Here is a 22,137-nt window from a genome sequence, read left to right as displayed (position 1 = left end):
AACCTAGCTAGCTTCTATCAAACTTCAGCCCCGATTTTTGGTTCACAGCAGAAACAAATCCACACCGAAACACATAGACACAGCTGTCAAAGAATAACAAACAAAAAAATATTAAAAAGTTTAAATCAAATAAAAACAAGCACCTCTCAGTGAATGCTGCTGGTGCAGCTCTCCATTTTTAGAAAAAAAATAAATAAAAAATAAATGAATTACCCACAAGAGACTAGTTAAGAACCAACTACACCAAGATGAGTATGACAGAGATGATGCGGGGCAAGGCTATGCCGGAGGATAAGAAGAACGACATCTTGCTGGCCCAGCATGGTGAGATTTTAGAAAAATTCTTTACAGACTACTGTCTACTCTTTAAAACATAAAATTTGTGGTTTTCTTGATTTTTCCATTTAAGTTCTGTCTGTTGTGAGGTTTAATTGGGGGAAATGTGGAATCTGTTCCTTAACATAAATCAGAGTCAGGAACCTAGCCTAGATTTAAACAAAAGAGTATTGATAAGTTAACCTTGTATGCCATGAGGCTAACAACTTTTTAAGTCTGAGACATTTGAAAATAATTCTTAGCTTAAGAAAGTTTTAAAGAGTTTCCAAGCTCGTTTGTAATATCATTTATAAAGTTTGAAAAGTTTCTCTGAATGTTTTAAATATTATTGTGTCTTATATAAAAAAATTAGAAATGATTGAAAGGTGATGTTACCTTGGGTTATCCGCGTTATCCGTTCTGGATATGAACAAAAAGATAAATACAAATCCTCGATATTTAATGTATAATCAACACTCTCCCGAACTCAGAGTTCGCCAACGTGCGAATGGTTCAAATTGGCTGTGTTCTGAATGTCCTGACCGAGGCCATTGAACGGGTGAAGATCTCGCTGATCCTACCGAAGCTGCTCAATCATCCCAAGCACCTGGCAATGGTTCTGAATGGCACCAAGTACGAGAAAGCCGTTCACCTGGTGGAGTCCTTTGTTCGTCGCAGGGAGTTCATTTTGCGGGAGAAGCGTCCACCGCTGATGGACCACGGCATTATCCAGATCATCGACTTCTTCCAGCGGAACAGCAAGATGTACCACCTCTTCCCCAGCTACTGCAACCACATGAGTGTTGATGAAAAGAAGCTGCTAATAGCCTTCCAGATGCTCTATGATCTGGCAAAGGACCGCTTGTACAAGACATCCACTGACGCCATCTCACTGGAACGCCAACTGCATGCTGCGTACAAGCAGAACGAGATGGTGAAAGTGCAGGTGGAGGAGCTGCGCAAGAAGATCCAAGATCAAAAGTTAGCCACCGCGGCGCGGATAGATGCCAATGAGGCCTACCTCCAGGACTACGAGAACATCCTCATGAAGAAGAAGCGTGAGAAGAATGAGCGTATCCAGAAGGAAATGTAAGTGGCATAATATTGTGTCAGTCATTGGAAAAGATAGGTCCATCCATATAATACTCCCCATCTCCCAGAGATCGTTGCACTCGCTTGGTCAAGGCCACTAAAAAATCCAGCCTAGAGCGGCAAGTCGACTTGGAAGAAAAGCTAGAAAAGACTCGCAAGAACTATACGACGGCGACCAACACCTATTTGAAACAGGAGAAGGTGTTCCGCGAGGAAAAGTGAGTCGTAGTCCAGAGAGATTTTCTTTTCAACCAATACCTCGAATCCCTCAGAAACAAGCTGATCCTGCAACTTCAGGCCATTATCAAAAAGTACGATCACACCATTGGAGAGAAGATGATCGAGAACATGCAGCTCACCGACGAGCACAAGCAGTGCAAGAAGGCCCTCGACGAATATATGGTGGGATTCCGAAAGGTTGAGAGGGTCTATAAGCAGATCGTGGTGAAACGGGAGGAGGAGGAGGCCAGACATCGGCAGCATCGCGTCCTCATATTCGCCATGAATCGCGCAGCCAGAAAGATCCAGAAATACTGGAGGAAGTGGAAGAAGCACATGCGCAGGAAGAACAAGCGAAGCAAGAAATAATCCCTGTACAAATTTAGACAAATATCCAAATTGTCAGTCCATCTTGATAATAGTACCAAAATTCAAATTAGATTGTTAAGTAGCCCAACCTTTGGGCTATTAGCATACAAAAAGAGATATTCGGTGGTCTTATCTATCAAATACAAAAACCAAATCTAACATTCCGTCTAAATTGAAATTCATCCTGCCACCAACTGCTTTGGCCCAAGCTGGATTGGCTTATTAGAGGAAAAACTAATTTCGCTTTTAATCTGCCGGCCTGGCAAGCCACAAAGACAGCTCCATTCTCTACTATCTGCTCTCCATGGAGTGTCATTTGCATTTAAAATGTGTGAGAGAGAGTTTTCCATTTTAGCAACCCTTTTTTTCGGTCGTTTTCGGTGTGGAAAATGCATAGAAAAGGGGGATTTTATCACAATATGCAGCCAGGATGGGAGGCACATTTTGTAATGCCATGGGGCTAAGTGCAGTCAAGTCAATGCCAAAAACTGCCTGCCCAATACGCCAGGGAATTTTGTGGCTCATGGTGAAAGGGCAAAAAAAAATGAAAATAAAATGTAAAGAGCGGGCCATCTGGGCAACCAGGCATTCGACCATCGAATCGAAACGAAACCAACGAACGAACGACCGACCGTATATGCAAATTACGCGCACTGCTCATGCCCTGTCATGAATTGTCACCCATTTTCCGACTGAGATGCTTCGACACGCGCTGTGTGGGCGGTGGGAGTGGTAAGGGGTAAGGGGAATGGAGAAAGGAAAGGAAAAACGGGGAGCTGTCCTAACCATGAGGTGGGATAGACCGCAAACAGCCAAAGGCCCGCCCGGGTGCAGCGGCACTCAACCGCCCCGTTGGCGGCGGCAACACTCATCCGCCCCGTTGGCTGCGCTATGACTTTACGCCCGACAACAGTCGACATGAATATATCTGCTGCTAATATCAGGTTTCCTTCCGCCCCCCCGAAAACCACACCACCCGCACAAATGGTTTCGAATTGCTAATTTTATCAGCACGTGCACACATGTGTTACAACATTTTCTGCGCCAGGAGGACATCCTTTCTGCGGCCGAGGACATTCGTTATCGACGATCTACGTTTGGCATTTTATTGCTGACCATTTCAGTTCGGCACATAAAGATTGATAATTATGTCGGGCTAATATTGTCAGCCGTAAAAATTGATATCATCGGATGGGCGGTGGAAAATATTTTATGGTCAACCTTCAGGCCGATTGTACAATGCACATAAAACGCTCATAATAATGCTGCACAGAATGAAAGAGACAGAAAGATATATAAAGGCAGTAACAAAGTGTGGGAGAGAGAGAGAGAGAGAAGTAAAGAATCCAATGAATATAAACAACAACAATTGAAATAATGGCAGGCAACTGAAATCCTATCACAGGACTCATCCTTACAACTCGGCAAAGACCGCAGCAGAATTGCTTTCCACCTCTATATCCTGCTATTCCCTATCTATATCTGTCTATCTGTGTGTATGTATCTATGTGAGTGTGCTTTGTCCTGACGATTTAATCGCAGTAATGGAAATGTCTTTTTTTATTAGAGATTTTCATTTCGTGCATATATAGGAATCTGTATTCAGGGTATTTGCCGTTTCAATTGTTATATTTATTGTGCCACTGTTCCTGCCGATGATTGCAATCGAAACAGAGGCCATCCGCGGATTTACATTTGCCTTGCCTATACTCTAACTAAAGGTCTACTAAAGATGATTGCAAGGTGTGTAAGTTTATGACTGTTGATAGTATGAAACTGAAGGTACTTAATCATAATACGAAATGCAAATCTTTCATATTTCACTACCTTTAAGAATACACGGAAATAGTTCCCAAATATTAAAACAAATCGGCAGAGCCGTACATTAAATCTCATCACAAATATTAAAAACCTTGCCCCTTTAAAGTATGAGTAAAATCGACGATCATCGTATTAACCTTCCCGATTAGTGTAACAAAATCTCCTCTTAAAACTGACCCATTATGTTGTTTTTCTTTCACATTCTATATCCTGTTAGCCTGTTGACACTTTACACAGGATATGTGCAGATTGTGGACTGGATGCATTCGTATAGAATTCCATTTGGGTCTCCGCTTTGTCATTCAACTAAATCTCGTTGATAGTATAACTGGTTCAATATTCATTAAATTAAGTGTTTGCCATTCATTCGATTGTGTCGGGCTTGAAACGTTGAATGATAGATGGCTGATATATCCCTGCAGTCAGCGCTGTTTTGGTTGCTTTGAATACTTGGCATTCAAATGTTTTTGGCGGAATGCACACACAAGTATGCCAGCCATCCCCTTGACTCGAATGCCTTAACCCATGCTGAGCCATGTGCCCTGTCATGGTCGTTGCATTCCATAGAATCCATGGAACCCACTCACTTCCTCACGGGCCCGCAGCAAACATACCCACTTTGGACCCCGGCTTTGGCTAGGACTCGGGCTCTGGCCATGGATATGGGTTGTATGGCTCGGGTTTTCTTTTATTCGCTGCCAAACAATTGCGAGGGAAATGTAATGTGTACTCGCTGCTGGGAAAGTGAGACAAAACCGGGCAAACGGAAAGTATGCAGCGAATGAGCTCCACAGCTGGAGACTGGGCTTTCTTTTACACGGAAACCAATTTCTATGCGGAAGGCCATCAACGAAAATCCCAAAAGAATTCAAGCTGCAGAGAAAAAGTGGTATCAAATATTTTTATTATACTGATATTGACTTCTCTTAGACTTCTACTCCTTGGTAATATAAAATATATGTTCATTTTTTTGGCCAGCAACATTGTTTGGCCAATTTCTTCAGTGTATTCTTGAAGGTGGATGTAATGGATGCAGGAAGCAGGAAGCCACCAGACGGCGTTCCATTTTCTAAGGCTTTCGGCTTTCGGGCGAAAAGAAAGCAAACAACTTTAGCTCCAAACATCACAATATCGAGGCAGTCAGGAGCTGGCTCTAGGAGCTGGGGACAAAAGCCTCGAGGGCCCCAACCGATTCATGAGTGCCGGAAATGCTTTATGAGTCCGGCAATGTTTCCTCCTCCCCGCCATAAAACGCGAGCCAGCCAAATTGAAATCTCACTTTGCGCCGCTAACTTTTCATCTTGTGTTTTTTGGCTGGCCCAAAAATACATCTACATATATATATATATATATATTTTATGCATAGTCGAATGCATAAAGAGGGGCACCAGTTCCTCCATTCAGCAGGATGTCGGCCAAAAAAGCTGTGGGAGCGAGGGAGATGGGAAAGGGAAGTGAGATGGTGAAAGAAGTTTCGCAGCCAAAAAGGCGTCGCTCACTGAATGCAGGCAACGTCTCTAACTGCTCATAATTTATGCTAACGGCAATTTAAACTTCAGCTGTTATTTATTAAAGCCACGTGAATCCCTCTCACTTCGTCCCTTCCTGCCGGTTGGTGGTCGGTCATTGTAAGCCGCGCTTTCAATGCCCCACTAAACCGAACCCATGACGCAGGCACAGTGGGGCAACTGTGGTAGCTACTCAATAAAAAGAAAGGTCTTGATGTAAATGTGATATACATACCACAAATGTAAAACATTTTATAATAAAATTTCAAATATTTTGTCTTAAGTATCTTAAAAGAAAGAGTTTACTCCCCTTTGCCTTTTAAAGAATCTAAGCTCAGTTATCTATCCAAACTATTAAACAAATACTATTTAAGAGCTCACAGGCTTCATTTCAAACCTTTTATATTGTTTCCAACCAATAACAGCCAAAGATATTTCTAATTTAATCCAGAAGTTAGGTGTCTTACAAATGGCTTTCAAAATCGAGGTGTTTTCCTTTCACCTCCTGAAAATTTCACTTAGTATTCTCTCCTTTGCAACTCTACGAGTATACTTGGCAACGGACAAGAAACTCATTGGGTTAATTTTTTCATTAAAGTGCCCCCATAATCGTAATCGTAATCGAGTCCGTAAAACTTTACGCCAGTGAACTGCACACACAAAAATGTTATTTTTAGGCCAAATTTTCTGCACTTCCGGTTCACTGTTGTTGGCTGCCAAAAAGTGACCTAAATTTACAGCCAGGGGATGGCCGTGTCTGGGTTTGTTGGCCCAGCCCAACGGGGTCCAAAGCTTCCTCTGCCCCACTGCATAGTGCCATCAAATTGTTGCCAGTCGCCAGTCGCCATCACCATGGTGCAGTTGAGCCAGAGGCAGAGGCACTGTCGCCCCTGCAGTCGAGTTAAGTGTTTTATATTTTCGTTTAGCAGCTGAAAGTTGCATCCTTGGCTGGGATCTGGTCTCTGGCCTGCATCCTGCATCCTGCATCCATCCATCCACTAACTGCTGCCGGCTGCGTTCGTTGTTTTTATGCAAAAGTTAAAAGGCACAAGCACAACCGCACAAACACAAACACACATCACAGCAGAGGAACAACACACACACTCAAATACTCACTCACTTTTACCTGGCCCATTGCAGTTTAAAGCACTTCGAGCCGAGATTCAAGAGTTTTATTGGTAAATTGGACAGATTGGGCCAAAGTGATATTAATGTCAACGCCAGTTAAGGCCACAGAAAGAGAGAGTTCGGGCGGCAGGGTATTCAAATTGATATAATTGCGCAAAAGTTTATATTGCCTGGTTAGTTTAGCTGCCATGAAGCTAATGAATTTTGCTGGCCATTAAAATTCTTGGACGCAAAATATTTGCCTGCCTCTTGGGAGTGTTTTAATTTGAATTTTAATAGCAAATACCTGAAATATTTAGCAGTTCACTTGAATGACTTCATTAAATATCATTTGAATTGCTTTTACTTAAATTAATTTTTAGTTTAAAACTTATTTTTAATAACACGATTAAATAAAATAAAATCAAAAAATATCACATATTTTTATATCATAAGCATAGGCCATGTTGCAAAATGTCTCTCGGCGTGTAAAAAATTGTAATATTTATGACTCCCTCGGCAGCAATTCAATTTAAAATTTAATTCAGCATCATTTTCGCTCGCACCTTTTTCAAACGGATGACGGCGACACAGAAAAAACAATTACGTTTATTCCTCATGCAAAACGTGTTTAGGATGCGCCACATTTTTTCACATGCATCTTATTTTCCCCCTCATCCCTCCACGGCCTTTTTGCACTGGCAACATCATTAGGGCTTACAAAAAAGGAGCAAAACATGCAACGAAATACGAGTATATGGAAAAAAGTGTGCGGGCAAATGAAATTTAACCTGCTATCAACAAATTGCGCTACTTTGCAGGTTAACTGCAGCGGAACAGACGGAGCAACCGCGTCCGCTAGACAACAACTTCACGCTAGAAACAACAAGTTGGGGATCTGAAATCTGGGTTGCCGACTGGTTAATACTTGGTACTAAATGACTAGACCACAATAAAATATGTTACTTTTAGTAGTTATAAAGGTATTGTAAGGTGGTTTTGGTGTGGTATTTTCAGTTTCACATCGCAAATAGGTAGGTTTTAAAAGAAGTCAGTTTTTATCATGCAGATATGAGAAGAGAGAGTGCACTTTTAATGAAAATATTTCCATCAAAGTGTTGGGAGAATTATCTCTAATTTCGTTGTGTTTACTAAACACTTTTTGGTGACACTGAAATGCACAGGCAAAGGAGATTTGAATCTACTCAATTCGATAGTTATTTCTGGAAATGGACCATTCTTTTCATGGAATTAAATACACTTATGATATAAAATAGGGATATTCTACTTAAATTGAGGAATCATTTATTAGCAGAATGAAGTGAATGTGCCTCACAAATATTGCAATCGATGTTTAAAAGACAGTTTAGTAAGATATAGATATGCTATATAGACTAGATTCCAGTATACCCTTGTTTTACTGATGTACCGCGTACAGCAAGAACAACAAGCGGCAGGAACTTCACTTGATGTGCATGACTTGCAACAAAGCGAGAGTCCCTGGGAAGTGCAGTTGATTGCTGACTCTGGGTTTGGTTTTATATATGTATGTATGCTTATGGGGGGTTCTGGGGCTGCGTTCCTCATCTGGTTCAGGATCTGCCGCTGCCACTGGCTGTGGTTCGCGATGAGCAAGGGAGAAGCTGTTAAAAGCACTGAGGTTACGACGTGTCGGAATTTTTATGCGTTTTAAAGTATTTCCATGGGCCAGGCGAGAAAAGTGGGGAAAAGTGTACGCCCGTAAAACTGTATTAAGCGTGGAAAACTAAGTTATGCGACAGAGCAGAGAGTTACGTAGAGCAGCGCCATAACAACTTAGCACGTACAGCCAGTAGTCCTCTCGTGGACGTGTGTTAGTGAGTATGCCAGAGGGTGTGAGTGTGTTTGTGTGTGTGTGTGTGTGTGTAGAGGTCGTAATGATGTGGGTGGCTCGAATGACACGTTGCGGAAGTTGTGGCTTAGTTTGTGGGAAAGCGAAGGGGCAGCCGACAGTTTATGTCTGCGAGCTTAGCTCAAAAATACGCCAACTTGTTTGCTCAAAAGGCATAAAACATAAAAAATACTCCCACGCACACACACACTCACTCCCGTGGAGTCCTTTATGCTGCCATTACCACGTCGTAAAATCCTTCTTTTTTGTGTCCAACTAATGATGGATGAACCATAGCCACAGGTAGAGAGCGCAGTAAAGATATCAAGCTGTTTCATGACCCACATACTGCCACTACCACTGCCACTCCCCCTGAATCCATCCCGGATTGCCAGATGGTATGCGCTCCTGTAATGACTCCATCCGAGCGAAGTCACGGGAACACTCGGTTGCCATATTTTATGCGGGATTTTGTTTAACAAATTGAAAATGCTGTTTTCCCGCGAATTAGCGCTGTTAGCTTTGTACATGTGTAGGTTTTTAATATGACTAATTGGGAGCTAAATCGAAAACTATATATACAGTGGCAGTGTTTATGTTTATTATGAAATATCAAAGGTTTGGGGAAGTCCAATGAAAGTTACCATTTACTAATCTGATAAGTTTACAATTTAAATCACATTAACTATTAAATCTAATTTAATATTATTAAAGAATATTAATTAACTGCGTGACAAATTAAAACCTTTACAAGCAAATTGTTTTTTCAAGCTAAATAAGAAATGTTCATCTAGGCGTTAAGGCAGCAGGGAAAACTAACTAATATTTTTTCAAGTGCCCTGTCAGTAGATTATCTAAAACCGTGGATTATTTTTCAAAGGCCACACAACTTATTAGCCATTTCAAAATGATGTGCTAAGAGCACAAATCAATGAGCGAACGGTTGAAAAGTCAAAAGCATAATCGAAACAATTAAATTGTATTCCTTTAGCGAGAAAATATTAGTTTGGATCCGAGACCATAGCTAAATTTGATTTAGAAAGATGAAAAACAACCAAACTATTCTATTTTATAAAATATCATTTTATTGCCGGCGAGTTAGCAGGCTGGAAATGTCAAACCGATAAATGCAACTGAAGCGGCCGCAAAAAGTATTTTCCACCAGCCAGCGCCGCTTACATTTGCGGTCATTTCTGACAGTTTTCCGTTTCAAAGCAAATAATAATATAAAAGCGAATTTGTGAGTCTCCCTGCCCTTCCCCTGCGCAGACCTCGGTGCATAATTGATAGATGGAAAAATGGTTATATAGGAAAATAGGAAAAGAGAACAACGGAAAGCGAGCGGGCGGTCGAAAAAGTGTGTTTTTGATAGACACTCCGACACGATACCACAGACTATTAGGGTTTATTAAGCGACATCTAATGCCTGTCAGTTTTTTCCAGGACGTACAAATAGCACAAATAGTTTATATAGTACAGAGCATATATAATATATAGAGAACAGGATGCAGGCATCAAATGATGCTCGTGTGCTGGGCCTGCGGTTTTTCATTTTAACACAAATATTTATTTATGCATTAAAACAAGTGCGTCGCAGTCAAAATCAGGACAACTGGCTAAATATTATTACAGCGGGCAGACCAAATATCGGTCGACATGTTTATTTGAATCATAATTAAAAATGGCACCAGCTCGCATATCAAATATTTACTGATAGTTCACCGGGAGGTGGAAAAATAAAATATATACGAGCAAGATTTCCCGACTTTCATTAAGTGTGCAATCATAAAATTGGCTTTGATTTCGCATTTTGATACAGTTTTTGGCCGGATTGCAGTTTGCAATCTGAAATCGAATTTAATTAAATCTGTGCAGCGTCTAATGCAGTTCAAGGCCTCGAAGCCTTATTAAATCCGCATAAGCTGTGGGCAAGGACGCCACCTCACTAAGCCCGGAGTCATCTATGGGCAAATATTTACCTGCATACAGAATGAATCTCTACTGGCACCTGGCCTCGTCCCCGCCCTCATGCTCATCCAATTTCTTTGGCTGCGCCTCAAAGAATGCTCCATGAACCAGGCCAATAACAAATTTGCCTAAGGCAGTTCTTTTTTCCCTCTCCTTCTGAGAGAAATTTTCTTTTGCTTTATTGGGATTGAGTGAGCAGTCAAGGGCTGAGGGTAAGTTTACTCCTCCTTCCGCCTCATGGGCGTGGCCAAATTGGATTTGCCACGTTACATGACGTCGACACTCACAAAGTACACAAACAGTCGAAGGGTGAGGCGAAGTACATGCGGGGCTGGGTACATGGCTCTGGGATAAGATCGGAAAGGACGACCAGGATATGCAAATCTCAAGGTTGAGCCTGCAATTTGGTTTCAATTTGGGGGCATCGTAAAATTGCAATTTATGAAATATCGTAAAGTCGCCGGGCCTCGTCGATTCCCAGACCAATTAACAGTCCACACAAAGCGACTGCCATAATTGCTGCCTTCCGGCCTTTGAAAACTCATTTCCTGTCGCACGGATCCAGCTCCTTTCTGAGCCAAGGACCTACCCCAACTCATCCCACATACTCGAATGCCAGGCTACTTCTTGAGCACCAACCAATCTGCCCTTTGTCAATATGTCTCTGCATGTTTTTCTAGTATTAATTAACCCTAATTAAGTTCACATCGGCCAGGAAAACCAACTACTGAGATGGGGAAGCTATGGCCAGAGGGCTTGAAAACGTTTCGAGTGAAATGATTAAACAACTGTCACAAGTTATTTTTACTCCTCGCCCAGGACTGCAGGCTACGTCCTGAGACATTTAACGAGAATCCACTTTGCCAGCCCAAATGTGCTGGAAAATGTTTAATTAAAGTATGCAAAGTTGTGCCAGCTGCCGCTATCTGTGTGTAAATAACTTCCGGCAAGGAATCGTTTTTGAAAGTATTTGCCAGCTCGAATACTTGTTGCTCTGAAAATGTGGAGGCTAACATATTAAATATTCATATTTTTTTTAATTGATGCGTTTCTAGAAGGGAAAGCTGTTTATCTTTTTGATCTAAAGATGAAAGTCTAATAGGTAACTGGATCCGCATTAAGAGTAATCCCAAAACCATGTAGGTTTTCTGAAACATATTTTCTTGTATTTCATTGGAACTTCAAGGATACCCAAATCGTAAGAAATCCCACTGAGTAATTACATTTGCCCCTGGAAGTTTTCGAAGCGACTCCGTTGCCATGTAGTTGACTCATCTTGGCTTGTAATGTAATTTCTTTTGTGTGAGGAGTGCTCGTGTCACACAAGTTGAAACTGATTTTAATTAATTTTCGGAAGAGGCCAAAAAGTTTACACAGCACAAACTGGCATAAGTTTGGGCTGACCAACTTTTACCTGGGCCGCCTCCGTGCCTAATCTGTGTCTTCATTAACATGGCCCCGGGAGCAGATGTTTGGTGTCCCCTCACGTGCTCATATCCTTATTCCTTGAGGGTCTAAAAACTTTGGTCTGCTGTTTACTTTTCGTGTATTTGGTTGCCTTAGCTGGTGATGGCAGGTGGGTTTCGGCGGTTCTCCAACGAGCCCCACGAACTTGTGGTGACATTTGCGATTGCCTCCGATTCCAATTTAGCTACCGTGGATCACTTGCACTTTGACCCTCCGCACGGGGAGCAGCATGAGTTGCAACAGGGAGGGCAGCAAGGTGGACAGCAAGGAGGGCAGCAGGGCTGGCAACACGGAGGGCAGCAGGGCGGGCAGCAGGGAGGGCAGCAGGGCGGGCAGCACGGCGTGCAGCAAGGTTGGCAACAGCAACACTTGCAGCACGGCGTGCAGCACGGTTGGCAACACGGTTGGCAGCACGGCTGGCAGCACGGCTGGCAACAGGGGGGGCAGCAAGGACTGCAGCAGGGACTGCAGCAAGGACTGCAACAGGAGCTGCCGCAGTCATTGCTGCAAGGACTGCAACATGGGCTGCAACAGGGGCTGCAACAAGGTGCGCAGCAGCATCCACAGCAGGAGCTGCACATCTTCGATTCGTGCTGTTAATGGGTTAAGAGGGTTAAGTGGTTCAGTGGGAAAATGGCCAAGTTCACGACACTTACCTTGAACCCGTCAGAGATCTCTTGCCCGACGTTGGATTTTGTTTCGTGTATGTTCGTGTGAATATTTCCCTAAAAAATGAGTTTCAGTGACATTTTTTTGAGTAGTAAGGCAAAATTTAAAACCGTTTCTAAATAAAACACAATTTTATATATGTTTTAAAAGAGGTTTTGAAACTTTTGATTGTTTTAAGTAGATAAAAGGAGTATTAAGAAGGAAATAGAATGACCTAATCACGAAATCTTGAAAATAATATTTGTTATTGAACTGAATTTAGGATGAAACTGATCTCTGTTAATTCTTTCCACACAAATTGCCTTTAAGAGTACTTGCGCTTTCATACTGAGATACCCATTGTGGACAGTTTAAAACACGAAACAAACTGCCAAGCATCCATTAAGAGTGACATGTATAAAAAACACATTTCATAATGAATATAAATATGAATGTTAAATATGCAAAAATCCAGAAAACAAAACGAGTTAAAGTAACAAATTTCCATATCATGTCACATTTTTTCACTGCACATTAAAAATAAGATTTAATTCATAAATCTGACCTAAATTGTCCAACAAATTCGAATGAAGGACTGCCTGCATATATATATTTTATTTATCATTTTTGTTGTTTAAATTTATACGACATAATAACTTCAGTTTTTTCGATTCTTTAAACAAAAACTAATAAATCTGGCCAACGACTTCATTCGCGTTTGTCCTTGTTTTCGTTTTTGTTCTCAGCTTTGCTGATTGGAAGTCGCCCTCTCCTCCAGCCACACACGTTAATCAACAGCTTCGTGTGGAAATGCAAACTAAGCAAATTTCTGGCATCTGTTTTATTTGGTGAAAGTTGAGCTAAACATTTGGGCGGCAACTGGGCGGCGGAAGCCTTGAGGGTGCTGCTTTGACAAATCACCACCCATCGAAAAAGGCTCCTCCCACATCACCATCCCCTGCCCCATTCACATCCACATCCGAGGAACCTCTCCGGCTGTCGTCACTGACAATTGAACGGCTTTGATCTTTTCAGCGCGTTTCTATCCAATTTTTGCGTGTCGATTGCGCTGATTGTGTGTGTGAGTGCGAGGGAGTGTTGGGTGTGGGTTGCCGGTGGGCATGTCCTTCTGGCAGGGTCCTACAACTTGGCTGGGAGTGTCGAGCCGAGTTGGGCGCTGTATTTGTCAGAGGACGACAACGAGAGCCTGGTAGTGGCATTGAATGCATGAAACCTTTTGTCAATTACGCCACCGCCCTCTATCGCCCCTTCCCCTGCTCCACACCATTTCCCACCCAACTCCCTGGCTATTTTCCTTTTTTCCTGCTGTTGCCGTGGTTCTGGCCCCTCCTGTCAGTCCCGAGGATCGGGGGTTAAAGAGAACTCAGGGGAGGACAGATATGCCATCCAGAAGGGAAAAAAATAGGCATAGATGAAATGATTGCTGATTTCAGCTATGCATACGCCAGGAACTCACTGCCACTGTCACTGTCAGTGGCACCTTTTTGGCCATCAAGAGCTCGCACCAATTAAATTGACGTGCAAGTTGTCAAAATCGAAATCATTTTACGCTACATTCGTCGTTTTAATTGGAGCACAAATTCAGCCCTGGTTATGTCGGATCTGGTGGTACCTTTTTGCACGATTTACGTATCCTTGTCACTCCATTTTGCAGGCCTGATATATTGGTTATCATTCCATTAAGCGATAGTCAACTATTGGAGTCTTTTTTCCTGTTTTGAAACTTTGATGGAAATGACCAACAAACTTTAACTTTAACTTTTCTAGTGAAAGGATTATTTAATACAAAAATAAAGTTTTTAATATTTTTCCACTTTTTCATGTACTAAACTTTTCAAATTTATTCACCATCGGGATTTCTAGTAGAAACCTTATAAGATTCGACTACTTTCTCTATAAATAAGATAAGATTCCAAATACTCATAACCAATCTAAGCTCGATTCCCATATACAATTCAAAAAACAGTGATTTCCAGCCTTCTCTTTTAAGAATTTGATTTTAAACTTACCCTCAGTTTAAGTGACGTATCCATGCGACTGCCTTTCAGAGTTTCTCCCAGCCGCACATCTATCATATTTAACCATCGATTTGCGGGAAATTCGAGATTCCATTCTACAGTCCGAGAGTAATATCAAACTGTCAGCGACAGGCACAATTATGTCAAAGTCAAAACTCGAAAGCCACTTTCTTGCTGCCAAACAACTCCCACCAAAAATTAATATTATACCGAAAACGATGTTCAGTCGTGGGGCAGAAATAAAGGCCCAGACGGATAAAATCAATTGATTTGGCGGGGTGGAGAAGGCAAGGGTCTGCTTTTGGCCGAAATTGCCAGTTAATTGGCAATTCAGCAAATAGCATGCGTTTTAGCGGACCTTCCGCATTCTGCCAACTCATCAACATTGCCGCGTCCCTTGGACGTTGGACAATATTTGCACCCAAAGGGGGGCAAGGGCGTGGAGCAGCATTGTCGTCTGATGGCCCCACCAAACAACAATCAATTTTAATGAACGGCATTCATTAAAAAACTTTGCAGCGGTGCTAAAATCATGATGGCGACGCTTTCGCCCGGCAGCCACTTAAACGCCATTGATTCATTTGAAACCGAAAAACTGGCATTTGGCAAACAGACAAGGGTGTGTGTGTGTATCTGAAGTTCGGATGTGAAGGGAAGCCGCAGGATGGCCCATCAGTTGCAGAGGTGGTCGCCACCCATTTGGGCAGCCAGTGCGGTTAGACCTCCTCCTTCTTTGCCTGCTCCTGACTTGGCGGTTTTGTGTGGATCTGGCTTAAACGCCATGCACTCATTTGCCACGTTCCCGTTTAATGTTGTTAACTTGTCGCTGCTGCTGCTGCTGCTGCTGCCGCTTTTGTGGGGCATGTGAAAGCGGTTGCCAGAAATAATTTAGTGAGTGAAATTGAGGGGAAATCTTAGATATACAAGTATGCCAGCGGAATGGCTTATGAAGTATTCATAAATGGCAGTACTCAACCCCATTAACTGGGTAAAACAAGGAGCGTAGCTAATACCTCTAATTTCTAAAGTATTATAAAAATTTCATGGTACATGTTTGGTATTTTCATTTAAATTAATGTTGAATGTTTTCCTTTAAGCACTTTTTGGGGAATTTTATTTATTTTCATAGCTTTTGATTTTTCAAATACGTTAATATGTATCAGCAAGTAATTATGACTGTACTTAATGTGCTTACATTGCCAAATATTTTCTAATACAGAATAAAAACCTTTCTGTACAGTAACACTCCCTAAAACACTTAAAGTCTAAAAATGTTTTATACCGTCGACTTAAATGTTATGGCCCTGCTTCCATGTTGACACACATGTATGCAAATTAAAGCTGGATGTTTGCCTGCAGCTTTAATGTCCAATCAGCTAACACAGACCACCCAAAAACCCCACCCAACCGAACACAAACACCAGCATCAGTAGCGCCCTGTACGTGACATGTGCTCTGGTGAAATCGAAGCCCAAAATTGTCATTTCGATTAACAAGAAATCCACTTTTCTCTTACTTTTTCTCCCGTTTCTCTTGGGCTGCCCCCAAATCAATTTCAGCATCGCACACACAGACCTCGGCGGAGGCGGCAGGCGGGAATGGATCTGGATCTGGATCCGGAGGAGAGGCAGGGACATCGTCGTCATCGGCAGCCTCCACCGCCATCAGTTCCGATGAGAGCAGCGACCCATCATCGGCGACCGCATTTTCCAGCTTGGCTCAAGTGTCCTCGCTTCTGCCGGAGGCATCCGCCCTGTTGGCGACATCGGGACTCGTGGAGCCCTATCTGGATGGCTATGCCACCTCCAATGTGACCACTCAGATCGGGACACACGCGTATCTGCCCTGTCGGGTAAGTGCTCCTCCAACTCCCATTCTATCTCCTTCCAAACAGTCTCAATTTTCCCAAGCTAAACAAGCTAAACTAGCAAAAAAATAAATTCATAATTCCAGCTTTTATTTCCCATTTGATTGCGAGTACAGTCGAACATCCCTAACTCAAACTTGGTTAAGAAAACGATATATAGAGTTGTTGAAAAAATTATTCATTTTATATCATTAAAAACTTTAAGTTTGGTTTTTACTTTTATAAATGCAAATTCTTTTAGAATTTAAATATTTATTAACAAAATCTCACAAATTTACCAGAATTAAAAAAAGTGTCAGACATCCTTTAGAATTCATTACTTCATGGCTTACCTGTTCATGTTCGAGCTAGGGAATTTCGCCTGTACCTTAGTAAACAAAGTTGCGTGCGTTTAGTGGAGGTGCGTGCGTGTTTTTATTTGTAATTATTACTATTATTGTTGTTGGGTCTGCCCCCATCAGCGTGACCTGAACGAGGTCCTAATAGAAAACACATTAAATTTTATTGCGCAAATATTTGTGGATGCCGAAACGTCCTGACGGAGACGGGGTGGAGGATGAGGATGGAGACGAGGTGTGACCGCAGACTGTGTATATAACGCCAGGCTCAAAAACAAATGCCAAACAAACGTGGCCAAGACTCTCTCAGGCGATTTCTCACACGCTTTTCCATTGTTTGCGCAGGTGTTTAAAGGCCAACATGAAGATCTGGGGGGGAAGCCATGGCCAGCAGGATGTGGAAATGGAAAATGCCCGAGGCACGCAGCCGGGCAAATTGTTTGCTTACAAGTTGTAAATATTTTATTTAGCATAAACGAAAACTGAAAATTAAATTTCAACAAATTAGTTTTATGGCATCGCAATCGGTGCCAAGTTTTTGGTGTCGAGGTCAGACACGTTACGTGACTCCTTTGCCAATGGAAAGTCCCGGCTAATTATTTAATATTTATTTAATTTAGACTCTAAGCCAGGGATTAAAGCGTTAGACCATCCCTCGGCCATTTGTTTGATGATTAACTGGAAATATAAACAGAAGATGCCTAGTTTGCCGGCAGAACTAACATTATTGTTATCAATAGCTGTTAAATATAAACCCCTGAATATAGCTGCAGGCTAGGAAGATCTACTAACAAAAGATTCATAATTTTCAAGCCTTAAATTTTAAGCCTAATTCATCCAATCCATCCAAAGCTTTGAAGTGAATTTTATTCCCAGAACTTAAATTCCTGGCAAAGAACAAGGCATTGGAAAATTTCGCATTAATCGCGGCTGAAATATTTAATACATGAGAGGGGGAGGGAGAGGCCTGTGTTCTGTAATTTTCCAGCCGAGCAATGTTAATTTCTTGTTGTCATGGTCAATTAAGTGCTCCTCCGCAGAGTTCAGCAAACGACAGCCTAGACAGCTCCTCAAGCCACCCACAGCCTTCCGCATCCCAGCATCCAACCTCGAGACCAGCCATCAGTTCCCGATCCAGGAATGAAAAGTATAAGGCTCGCATCTCAATTTTCGTCAATTACTCGTCGTTGGCTTTACACTTTATGCCCGTCCAGGATGACACGCCCAGTTTGCTCGATGCTCCTTTGGCCATTTTCCGTTCTCCATTCTCCGGGAGCCTTTCATTCCATTCTCTGTTCAAATGCTGCATTAAGTGCCACAGTTGAGTGAGTCCTCTTAGCCAGAGGAGGGACATCGAAGGATACGGGGATACTGGGGTACTGGGACAGGAGTCAGACAAAGATTGCTCTTCGGTCCGCTTCTTTTCAAATTGGCCTCACTTGTCCGGGCATTCGATGACAGCAGGTGGACTAGTAGTACATCCTTTCGGGGCAATTGGCTTATTTGAAATATTCCAAGCAGCAGCTTATTTGTAATAGTCGAAGCTTAACTTTTGTTCTGGCCAAAGAATGCGCACTTCAATGAAATGGTTTGCAGGAGAATAAGGTGGAGGAAGACTGTAGACTGATTCTTAATGTCGTTGCAATCAAGAGTAATCTTGGAAATGGAATTTTCCACAAAACTAAATTAGTAATCCACCTGCGACCAGGCCGATGCTCAATGCCCAATTAAATGCAACACACGAAACGAGCTCCTAATGAGACCATTACAACGGTATTACAGGGCGGTGACAGGACCTAAACATTTAATGGATCCCCTGCTGGAGTCGGAGGCCTACTATGGCCCACCTACCACCAAAACCCTAGTCCTAGACTAAACCAAACCAGGACCAAAGTGTTGAATGGACAAAATCGTTGCAGTGCAAACAGAGATGCTGCTGCTGCCGTGTTTGTGCGAATATAAATGCATTTTAGATTTACTAACTACGACACATTTCGATAATATCTGAAACATGCGGATGCCTCTGCTCTGCCTCCTGAGCCTCGTTGGCTCCCTGCGTTTGTCCATCTGTCTCTCTGGCCGAGGTTTCATGTTCATTTCGGTATTTAATTACATTTCAATGTAGTTTCTGTGGGCAGCCACTAGCCCCCACTTCCCCATCTGCATTTCGATGCAGTAATTTAATGTAAGCGCGTGTGTGTGTGGCGGCACTTTGAAATTTCTCTTCCACTTGTTGAGCAATGCCCATGTAGATCGTCTAATCACCAGAGGATCTCCTTATTCCTAATGGAGCGCAGGGCCAGTTCTCAGTTGAGGTCCCTCTCGAAGGTACTCCAGTGTCTGATGGGGAAAAGCATTTAGGAAATCTGTTAATGGCATTCTTCAGTTACCTATCTATTTCATTATATTTACTTATTTTTATTTAATTTATCGAAATACAGTTAAATATATTTTTAACCTCACTGTCAAGACTAAATTGATTTGTTTATCTTTCTCACAGGTCAAACAGCTGGGCAACAAATCGGTATCCTGGATTCGCCTGCGAGATGGACACATCTTGACCGTTGACAGGTAATTAACAAACTCATTTTCAGGCATTTGAAATCGAGGCTCGAAGAGAGCCTCTGCTGTATCTGCTGACAATTACAAATCAATTTTCTGCCTTCTGCTGGACATTCTCGGCTGCCTTGGGGACGCAGGGCTGTTATTTTACGTAATTGACAGCACAAGTGCTATAAACGTAATAATTCACAGATGAGCATAAATATTTGCGTAATTACTGATATATATATATATAGATATCTGTCTCGATTTCAACTGCTATTCTTGCAATCGTACGCACGCACAGATTTAAGTATACAATTATGTTAGTGATTTACTGATGGCTCTGTCTCAGACATTTTGGGCATATGTAGGAAAGTAATGAATGGCAGACAGCATTAATGATATTTGCCAATTAAAATATTACGAGTTGCAAAATGTATGACGACGAACGGTTGGTTAAGCCTTGAGGATAACTTTTAGCCCTGGAGTATGATTAACCCCCACTTTGAAAGACTTTTACTTATTTCTCCATCCTTTTGATACAACTCCATGGAGATTGTCCATTCCATTTCCACAGATATTTTTGTAAACTCAATTGAGACGAAAACAATTTACAACAAAATGAATTAGGAGCACAAACTTTGAAGCTTCCGAAGAGCCTTTTCAATTCCAATCTGCGTGTCCCGAAGCCAGAGGAGCGCAGGTGTGTCATCAATGATTCGAAGTTGAGGATGGTGGATATGTTCTTTCTCCAGTTTTTCCTGTTTTTCTTATTTTTCCTGTATGACACACCAAGCGGAAACGCAAGTGTGCAATTTCATTGCATTTTTCCATCCCCCTCCTCTTCAAATGCAGCAAACTTTACTTCAAACTGTCTTTAACTCGGCTTGTTGTTTCCCTCTGTCTGTCATTTTACACTTTCAAAAAATCCAGAGTATTTTTCTTTGGATTACAATTTTAAAATAGATTTGGTTCATTTTAAACTTGGTTCTTGCGGTTGAAACTATTCCGCGGAGAATTAAATCAAAAATGGTCCCAGGGACCTAAAATTCAAGAAAATGTTTCATCTGAATAGTAATGAAGAAGAGATAACTTAACCACGGTTTACATGGAATGACCAAGCTCAAATTTCTCAGTGCATCTTGGCCTTCCTCTGGTTCAGCCACGTTTGCCTTTTAGGACATTGGAAGATGCGGGGGGAGGCAGGCAAACATTTCCAGCTTATTACTTTGATAGAAAAGTAAAACCAATGAACCTTTCACATTAGATAAGACAGCCAGCTTGTTTGTCCTCCTGGCGGAGTGGCTCCCATATGTTGGTGTCTGTATGGGGAGATGGGAATGCCGATGGCCCATGGCCCATGGCCCACGGTGTGTATGTGAGTATCTGTGTTAGCCAGGATGAATGGCTGGGCACGAATGAATGACTGGCTGAAGGCAAACATTGCTGGGCGGCGAGCATTGAAATTTAGCTGAGATAGTGTCCTTACTGATTGCTTCCTGCAGTGCCCGCTGCCAGAGGAGTGTCCTCAGATCCTCAGTGCCCCCACTAGATGCCACGCCTCATTTCGGGCCAAGTTGGTCTTCCTGCATTCGATGCTTCCGCTGCCAGTTGATTGTGTGCGTCGAGTTCTTTCCTGCTCCAGTGTCTTCTGTCACATTTATCTAGAAAGTTTTCTTTTTGCCAGCTCAGAAAGAAAACCCCAACTGTTTGTCCTTCGCCAGCAGTTCCCCGGCATATCAAACATAATGGGAATAGATTTCAAAAACTTTTAGCCAGCGACACTGCTAGTGTGTTGTATAATGGCGCAAATGATGTGTTTACACTATCATATAAATGTCACGTGCAATGGCGTCCTTTGTTTGCCGCTGGACACATGCTTTCCTCAATTTATAGCCGCCCGCCCAATTCCCATTCTCGAACCGCACAAAGGATTACTTGCCCAGAAATGAGGGGTCCTTGGGCGGCGGTCGAGGTAATTACCCAGCCAGGTGTTTCTCAGCTACTTTGTTATCTCTTATCTGTGAGCACATACACACACACACGGTGTGCCACATGGCAGGAGTTGCATGTGCAGCAGGAGATGAGCTTCCTCTTAATGGGATTCTCCGAGTGGCAACCGCAACAAGCTGCAGCAAAAGCTCTGATGCGATAAACGAAGCAAAGGAAATGAAACTCTCCGGCGAGGGGAGAAAATCATGGCAGATACTCGTACGTCTGAGGTCAAAGTGAAAGACTCCGCACCACCTATCCTGCGAAAGGACACCTTCCGCACTCACAAACAGTCCCTACGGAAATTGTGCTCCTTTGGGGGAGCTCATTCCCTTGAGAGTAATTTAGGGAGTCCCTATTAATATCGCATATGGAATATAAGGAAACAGTCTTAGTGTCGGTTGCTTAGGAAAACTATAAGAGCTTATCAAAATGAATAAGTGCAATTGATTATTATATGATTGGTTTCTATTTAGCTTTTGAAATCAGCATTCAGCTGTTCTTATTTATATCGCGGATCAAACCTAATACCTACAAGAATTCCTCATAAAAAATCGATCTTATGTTAATGAGAACAACGCAGAGTAAATATTTGTTGGAGTTTTTTCTACCCTTTACTCATATAAATAATTAAATTTAAATATTCATGTTGGTAATAAAATACAGATCATATTTTTCATGTCGGCAAAAAGGAAAGTCCGAAAGGATTTGATTAGCCCACTTGAGGAATATTTTTTGCATGCACCCAACCGAGCGGAGTAAACGAGTGGCTAATATCACAGAAGGGCAAAAGGGACCGGCTCACAGCGGCACAGAGTTTCCTTCCACAACAATAAATTGTAGATGGAAAGATGGAAACTTATGCCGGATCGGGTCACTCCCCAGTACTTGAGAAACGAGCGCAGAGACCGGCAGAAAGCCACAGAATGGGAACCGGCCAAAAGGAGTTGTACAAAAATGTATATGGCAAATA

The 22,137-nt window shown here is 42.3% G+C and overlaps 2 protein-coding genes and 1 long non-coding RNA gene across 3 annotated transcripts in view; 2 read left to right on the top strand and 1 right to left on the bottom strand.

Moving 5' to 3' along the window:
- The window catches only part of LOC108116140 (hemicentin-2), a 66,854-nt gene that overhangs the window by 34,862 nt on the left and 9,855 nt on the right, over window positions 1-22,137 (top strand). Inside the window, exons 3-4 of the mRNA XM_017227870.2 lie at window positions 15,983-16,275; window positions 19,129-19,199. Of these exons, the coding sequence (XP_017083359.1) occupies window positions 15,983-16,275; window positions 19,129-19,199 (364 nt within the window). The remainder of the gene's footprint in view (window positions 1-15,982; window positions 16,276-19,128; window positions 19,200-22,137) is intronic.
- LOC108116139 lies at window positions 30-2,154 on the top strand. The gene is made up of 4 exons (XM_017227869.2): window positions 30-324; window positions 807-1,404; window positions 1,476-1,625; window positions 1,680-2,154. The coding sequence occupies exons 1-4, from the start codon at window positions 249-251 to the stop codon at window positions 1,993-1,995; spliced, it is 1,140 nt and encodes a 379-aa protein (XP_017083358.1). The 5' UTR covers window positions 30-248; the 3' UTR covers window positions 1,996-2,154.
- Window positions 11,414-12,507, bottom strand: LOC121529770. The gene is made up of 2 exons (XR_005993633.1): window positions 12,393-12,507; window positions 11,414-12,329 (listed from the first exon to the last, which is right to left on the bottom strand). It is a non-coding gene; the product is annotated as an uncharacterized LOC121529770 (long non-coding RNA).

Source organism: Drosophila eugracilis, unplaced genomic scaffold, assembly GCF_018153835.1.
Source record: "Drosophila eugracilis isolate 14026-0451.02 unplaced genomic scaffold, ASM1815383v1 contig_1873, whole genome shotgun sequence".
NCBI lineage: Eukaryota > Metazoa > Arthropoda > Insecta > Diptera > Drosophilidae > Drosophila > Drosophila eugracilis.
The sequence above is the reverse complement of the archived record's forward strand: the minus strand, read 5'-3'. Positions and strand labels throughout refer to the sequence as shown.